Source organism: Microchirus variegatus, assembly GCF_963457635.1.
Source record: "Microchirus variegatus genome assembly, chromosome: 16".
Classification (NCBI taxonomy): domain Eukaryota; kingdom Metazoa; phylum Chordata; class Actinopteri; order Pleuronectiformes; family Soleidae; genus Microchirus; species Microchirus variegatus.
The window spans coordinates 23164669-23171641 of NC_139817.1; the positions used below are offsets into that span (position 1 = coordinate 23164669).

Below are 6973 nucleotides of genomic sequence, written 5' to 3' on the forward strand. Positions count from 1 at the left end.
AAAGAAAACTCAAAATTTGCATTCAAATCATCTGAACATGAATTTAAGGAATTTTGCTTAATTACTTAAATAAATATTTATGCTTGATTAACCTTTTTTTTTTTTTTTATAAATATACATAACTACTCACGATCCACATCTCAAACATTCAGTGTTTTCTACTCACTACTCAAAAACAAAAGTGATTTTCTCTCATTCAAAGTGTGCCGTGCAGAGAAAAGCAAAAGGCAAAGACGGGTGGAAGCCATGAAGAAGCATGGAGTTCGTGAAGAGGGAGAAAATTCTTAAGGTTTTAAGTCATTTACATTTCCGCCATCACTCCAGTGACGCATATTTACTTTAAAAAAAAAAAAAAAAAGCAAAGAAAACAGCCATTAAAAAGAAAACATTCATGGCTGCAGGATTTCAAACTCACTCCGCACATTCAGTCCTCATCTCAACGTGGCTACAGAGGATGTGACAGGACGATTGACTGCAGGGGTTTGGCCTCAGCGTTTGGTGAAACAGGAAAACAACAAAGGTTCAACAGAATGAACAAACCTGTGTCGGTTCAGTGGTTTAACTTCGGCAACATCCGTATGACTATGTTTTCATTTGAAAATTACCTCTTCAGATAAAAACCATCAGCGTTTCAGCTCCATATCAGCAAGAATCTGCGTCCCCACCTGGGTACATGCACATGCCAGTGTAAACAGGAAGTTGATTCCCTCCTTTGCTTCCATTAACTTAGTTTCAGAAAAACCGAAACTATTGAAAACCAAGTAAGAATTTCTGTTCTGCGACTGACAACGGGGTGAAACTCAAAGTTACTGATAATCGACTTGTGGCTGATAGGAACCGGTCGGTAAGTGAACACAGGGAACTGTAACCAAAAATCTCTGTCTCTGCTGGTCCGGACTAAAACACAGCCGCAGAGATTTCAACAGTCCCTAGTTCTGGGAGCTCTAAAATACCCAGGGTAATGTGGATGGCAGGTGTATCTGGAGCATAAATGATGCATTTTTTAAACAATAACGTGGATGACCATCTCTCTCCACATGCTGCCTCTGTCAGCTGCTTTCTCCTGCTGGAGCCCATGAAGCACCTCTGCACAGATGTGACGGGCAGTGCTGCAGAGCTACAACATGGCTATGCTCTCTGGCGTACAGTTGAGATGTGTGGACGTGCTGCTTCCCCCAGGAGACTTAAGGCCCTTGGTCGCCCCGCTTAGCGTCGAGCCCCGGACCCTGGAGCCGATGATGACGCCGGAGCCGTGGTGACTCCGCTGAAGGCCCGCCATCAAGGTCTCGCTGGTGACGGTGCCAAACTCGTAGGTGAAGGTGCCGTAGAAGACCAGGATGTCTACTGTGAAGACCCACTCGCAGATGGCAGCGGCGTGCTGCAGGATGAAGCTCTCATGGATGAAGAAGATGCCACCTGAGAAGAGCACGGGTTAAGAAAACAAACATGGCTGACTCCATCGTGCAGGAAGGAAAGAATAAAGAATGCCAACAGTCAGCTATCAGTACTCAAGACCTCAGTTAAGCTTAAAGGGACAGTTCGGAATTTTGAACATAAGACCTATTTTCCAACTCAGCTGATGTGATGGAGACGTCTGGATACGTTTTCAAGAAATTTCATTCAGTTCTTCTAGTTGCCGAGTTCGCTGATGCTATGGCTAGCGCAAGTCAATGATACAAGTTAGCATGGCATTAAAAACACTCATACCGACTCCACAGTGCACCCGAGGCAAATCGATTGTAACGGCAGACTATGGATGTACATATCTGTGTTGATAGAATGATATTTGAAACAAAACTAACGTCGCATCGCATGAATTTTTGAGGGACTACTTTCTCAGCACTATACTTCCGGCAGCGGAATCAGTCCGCCGCTGCCGGAAGCATGATGCGCTGCTGCTGCTGCTGAGACATAAATCCTTCAAATTGCAAGGTTGGTTTTATTTCAAACATTCTATCAACACAGATATGTACATCGATAGTCTGTCGTTACAATCAATTTGCCTCTGGTGCACTGTGGAGTCGGTATGAGTGTTTCTAATGCCATGCTAACTTGTATCATTGACTTGCGCTAGCCATAGCATCAGCGAACTCGGCAACTAGAAGAACTGAATGAAATTTCTTGAAAACATCTCCAGACGTCTCCATCACACCGGCTGAGTTGGAAAATAGGTCTTATGTCCAAAATTCCGAACTATCACTCTAAAGAAAAGCCAGCTTTCCAGTCTTTCCATCTCCTTCCATCATTAAGTCACAAACAGAACATATGACTGACTTCTCAGTGGTGAGTAAAGGATACTGAGGACCAGAGAAACCATGGCTCCCAGAGCCAGAGCCACTCTGAAATGTGCCATCCAGTAGTCAAGGGCAGTGACAGCCACACGGTAAGTGAGCACACACTGCAGACACACAAACAGCAGCCCCGCTGGAAACGCAACGCCAGCACCCACATAGTGTAGAGATTTGGCATGATCGACCTGTTGGGCAGAGACGAGTGTGGTTTGAGGTATCGAGCGGCTGAATGATTGATAAGATGTGAATGGAAGTGTGGTTCGTCATGGCATTGTGGGAGAAGCTCACCTGAAAGTTGCCCACCATGACCAGACCCACGGCGTTGGTGCAACCGGACACCACAGCACTGGTGTTGACCCAACATCTGTGACTGTGCTCAATCACCTGGGCGTAACGCAGAAGGCACACCATCACCACTGCAGGGCACAAGAGAAAACGACACACATTTACACTGGACTGGTAAACTGGCATACCACGCATTTTCCCGGTAGACCGACACGCCTCAGTAGACAACACAGATTTTAGTTTGGAACCGATGGAGGAATCACATAAAAAAAATGGATAAACCGAAGCACAAGGGAGGTGCAGAGAAACCCTTGAAAACACATGGGTAGAACATGCAAAATACACTTCATCGTATTCATTAATAAAATTCATACTCCACAGAAAGAGTGGAGAGTGGTGTGATGTTGGAAAAACTGATATTTATGGAGAGCAATCATGTGACATTGATGCTTTGCTTTTTCTGCCGAGTCAGAAGTCAAAGTGTTCCGTCAACTGTTTACATGCCTGCTTGCATACATAAGCACTTTTCTCAGCAGGGAGCGAGCGTCGCTGAAAACTATAAACCTGCACAGACAGAAGATCAGAACCGGAGATCGTTTACACTCCCAATGAGAGGAAGGCAGAAGGTCAAAAAGTGGAACATCTAAATAAACTGTATATGAGAACAAAGGTGAAGTGAATAATGAAGTGATGGTGAAAAGAAAACAATGGAACAAAGATGCAATTAAAGGGCAGAAGAGGGAAACTGGGCCAAAGGTGAGTGGTGATAGAACAAGATAAGCAGAGGAGTAATGAAGGAAGGCCATAGAGGGTACATGCAGCGGAAAAGACGGATCTGTGGGGGGGGGGGGGATGCCGCATTCATTATTGATTAGAGAGCGCAGGCTATTTCAAGCCACTCCATATCTCTTGGAGGACAGTGGCTGACATCTGTGGGCTCCATAAAGGACAGATATAAGACAACAGAGGGAATGTACATTAAACACTGACAACATACATTAAAATGGTTTACCTTAAATTAGGTTTATTTGTGATTTTTAAATTTGACAGAGGCAGAGCATTTATTGACCCCCGTTTCCAGTCTGGATACAATGCTAAGCTAACTCTCTAGTGGTTAAAGCTCCCTGTTTACTGTACACTTAAGAGTGGTAGCAATGTGCTCATTAGGGATTGCTCAATATTACTTTTCCATGTCCATGTCTTACGAGTATTTTTTTTTTTACACCTTTCAAGCTACAAAACTGCTGATGCATGCACATGTGAGTATTATACTTAACAACTGTTCTTCCGTCATAAAGAAGCCGTTACTGATTTTCATTTTTACAGTCTGTGTACATTGAATTGTGACATAGGATTCTCGGAATGTATCACATTATACATTTTTATCTTTCCGACATCTGATTTCACCAGTATCAGAACAATGCAGACACTAAATATCATATCAGATCATCCTTCTCTTCTAACTCTCAGTAAGAAAACAGAGTGGAGCATTTCCTTAACCTCTTCTTCCCTGACCCTCTTTTTGGAGTCCCTGCTCGAAAATGACATGCCCAAACTAAATAGAGTAAATCTCTGCAGTTACAAGCTCTATGTGGATTATCTTGGTATCAAAATAAAGATAACACTTGTGAGATTCCACCAGAGGTGTAAGTTTCACTGTAGATGCCACTGTGTCAGAGTAAATGTATATGGAACACAGCATAACTGAAGGACCTTTTTTCTCTCGCCTAAAAAAATATTGCATTTTAAAGCAAATATCACCTTTAAAATATGCAGTAGGAGCTTAAAAACAACAAAAGTAAGACAAAAGTAAGACAATATTTCTGGTTGTATTTCTTGAAAGTCAGTTGTTGTTTTGCTCTTATTTTGAGGCTGGATCCGTGAATCTTGGTCGTAGAGTGATAAAAAGGGTACTGCTGGAATCTGTAAATTCTCCGCTGTCCAGCCGACGCGTGTTTTTTTTGTTTACATAATCACGCTGGCGCTCCGGTGCCGCTTTTCATTGTGTGTGCTGTGACGGTTTTTTTCCGCTCCTGCCGTTTGATCAATCGGTGTTTTAACTGTGTTTCGTTAACATAAGAATGGTATATATGAGCTTTTAGCTGAGTTTCTGACCTTTCTGTGGGTATGCAGCATGTCCGTGTTTGTTAAACTTAGACATGGTTTTATGACGCGTTTGTCGCTGCGTCTGACGCTGCCCCTGATCCCGGGGGCAACCGTGAAGAAGAGGTTAAAGTGTCACACTTAAATGAATTAAGTACTCCATAAGTCTGTGTGAGAACTTGTTTTCAGATTAAGTTAAAAAGATGAAAGCTCACCCATGAAAGCTCCGACGTTGCCAATCAGGCTGAACAGGCAGCTTTCAGGAGGGAAGGAGCCACATTTACTGTAGGACATGAAGACAGAACAACGTTCAGTATTAGAAACAGGCGATAACGCATATAATCTCTATACCAGAGTTACTCTAACACTCTCCAGAGTAACTCTACCTAAACAGACGGTCCATGTCATTCACTCATTGTCTACTACTTTTTGTCCACATGAGGTCTGTGGGAGATGCTGGAGCCGATCCCAGCTGACATAGGGCAAAAGACATCCTGGACAAGTCCATCACAGTGCCAAATCACAGAGACATTGGAGAAAAGCCACGCATACACAGGGAGAACATGCAAACTCAATACAGAAAGGCTCTCGATCCACGTCATGATGAGTAAAAATGTACAGGAATACATAAAGAGACTGTGATTAAAGCACTACTTCATAATTCAAGAATGTGGAAGTCTGTGACCGCAGGTCTCATGATGCCTTCTTACAAGAGCGCTCTTGTACTTGTATGTGGTGAGAGGCTAATTTGCTTAGTAAACAAATGCAGTTTATGTAAAGTGTGGGTTAATGGTGGCAGCATAACAATAACCAATTCATGCCTCGGGGGCCTTCACTGACAACATTGCATCTGTATTGAGCAGAGACACAGACATGACGAGCAGAGACGTGGAGACCTGATAAGGGGGATGTCCTGGATGGTGCAGCATGTCTTGGGGAAGCCTGGTCGCGGCAGCTCCTCTGTGCACGTCACATTGTAAGACCTGTAACAGTGACACAGTCAGACGTGGAATCAGACCGTGTACAAATTTGACACAGTTTCCGCCATCAGAACAGAAAAGACCCCATCGCTCACCAGTTTTCCACAGGACAAACATGGTGATTCATCACAGCCATGGCATATCTGTAGAAAACAGAACACACAATAACACGAAGCAGGGTGAGAGTGTTCTGACTCTTGATGAAACAAAAACAAGATTACACTGAGGCTACGTCTACACCATGTTTTTAATTAAAAACAGCCTTTCATCCATATTAATGTATATCACATTGTGTATGCATGTGCCCATGTAAACAGGAAGCAGGCTCTTTCCTCTGCAGTTGTTTCAGAGAGCACTGCCATTAAGGAACAGAATGCATACATCACTGTTTCCGAAGGTCTTTGTATTTGCCCGTCTTTACTAAAAAACCCAGCAGCATTGCAGCATTTGTTTTTTGGGGGGCTTCTAAAACACCAGGGTCGTGGAAGGCAGACCAGATAAAAGCAGTATGGATGTAGCCTGAGCTTTAGCAGACAGGATAAATAGTAAATAGTAATAGTTCCCACAAGTCGGTAAAAAATGTAGAACCTATGCTCTTTGTGCTGAGCCTGTCCAACTAGAACACTGGGTCAATACTGATGTGTGTTCAATTGTATTTTTTTTTTGTGTGCATTTTTTTCTTTTAGACATTTGATTTTCAGTGTAGGGAGTTGCTACTGATGCTGGAAAAGCAAATATTTTACCAAAGGGACATGTAGGCGAAACAGCCAATAGGAGCAGCCTCTCTCAAAACTGCCCCAACTTTTACTAATCACACACACTTTGATTTTAACATAATGCTGAAAAGTCATGAGGGAATTACGCCAAAAATATTTAACCTAATTTAAGATAAAGGGGTCATCAGCAGAAATATAACTTACTAATGCACATAAATTGAGTCGAATATAGTAAATAGCATTGTCAGGTACATGATCTGTAGTTCCTCTGTTTCACATCAATGTCACAGCACACACGTGACTCACACTATCCATATTCCTGTGATGGAGAAGGCAGACAGGCTGACAGGCAGGACGATCCAGGCAGTCATTGGGCTGGCAGTGAGGAGGCTTTGTTCCAAGCATGGGGTGAGAGGAGAGGCTTCGGGCCGGAGTGATGACACAACAGGACGGATAAGGCTGGGGGCTGGGGTGGGAGTGTGGGGTCACTTACACACGGGGGGGGAACACACAGGGGAAGGGGACATGAGAGGATAAAAGGGGGAATGGCGCAGCTCTTCTGCTCCACACGGCCCTGCAACCAGCGGCAACCTAAAAT

General features: G+C 43.6%; 1 protein-coding gene across 1 annotated transcript; it reads right to left on the reverse strand.

The window, feature by feature from the left end:
• Positions 1 to 818: 818 nt before the first annotated feature.
• On the reverse strand, positions 819 to 6761 carry tmem150aa (transmembrane protein 150Aa). The gene is made up of 7 exons (XM_083902553.1): positions 6682 to 6761; positions 5755 to 5802; positions 5576 to 5662; positions 4895 to 4962; positions 2580 to 2707; positions 2299 to 2476; positions 819 to 1416 (listed from the first exon to the last, which is right to left on the reverse strand). The coding sequence occupies exons 1-7, from the start codon at positions 6744 to 6746 to the stop codon at positions 1118 to 1120; spliced, it is 873 nt and encodes a 290-aa protein (XP_083758679.1). The 5' UTR covers positions 6747 to 6761; the 3' UTR covers positions 819 to 1117.
• Between the last annotated feature and the right edge of the window lie 212 nt (positions 6762 to 6973).

Bases quoted from the DNA above. Each gene is read 5' to 3' on its own strand.
- tmem150aa (XM_083902553.1), bottom strand. From the start codon at position 6,746: ATGACTGCCTGGATCGTCCTGCCTGTCAGCCTGTCTGCCTTCTCCATC. The intron at 5,663-5,754 runs GTGAGCGATGGG...TCACTGTTACAG, and splicing joins GTTTGTCCTGTGGAAAACTG to GTCTTACAATGTGACGTGCA. The intron at 4,963-5,575 runs GTCTCCACGTCT...CATGTCCTACAG, and splicing joins CAGGACATCCCCCTTATCAG to TAAATGTGGCTCCTTCCCTC.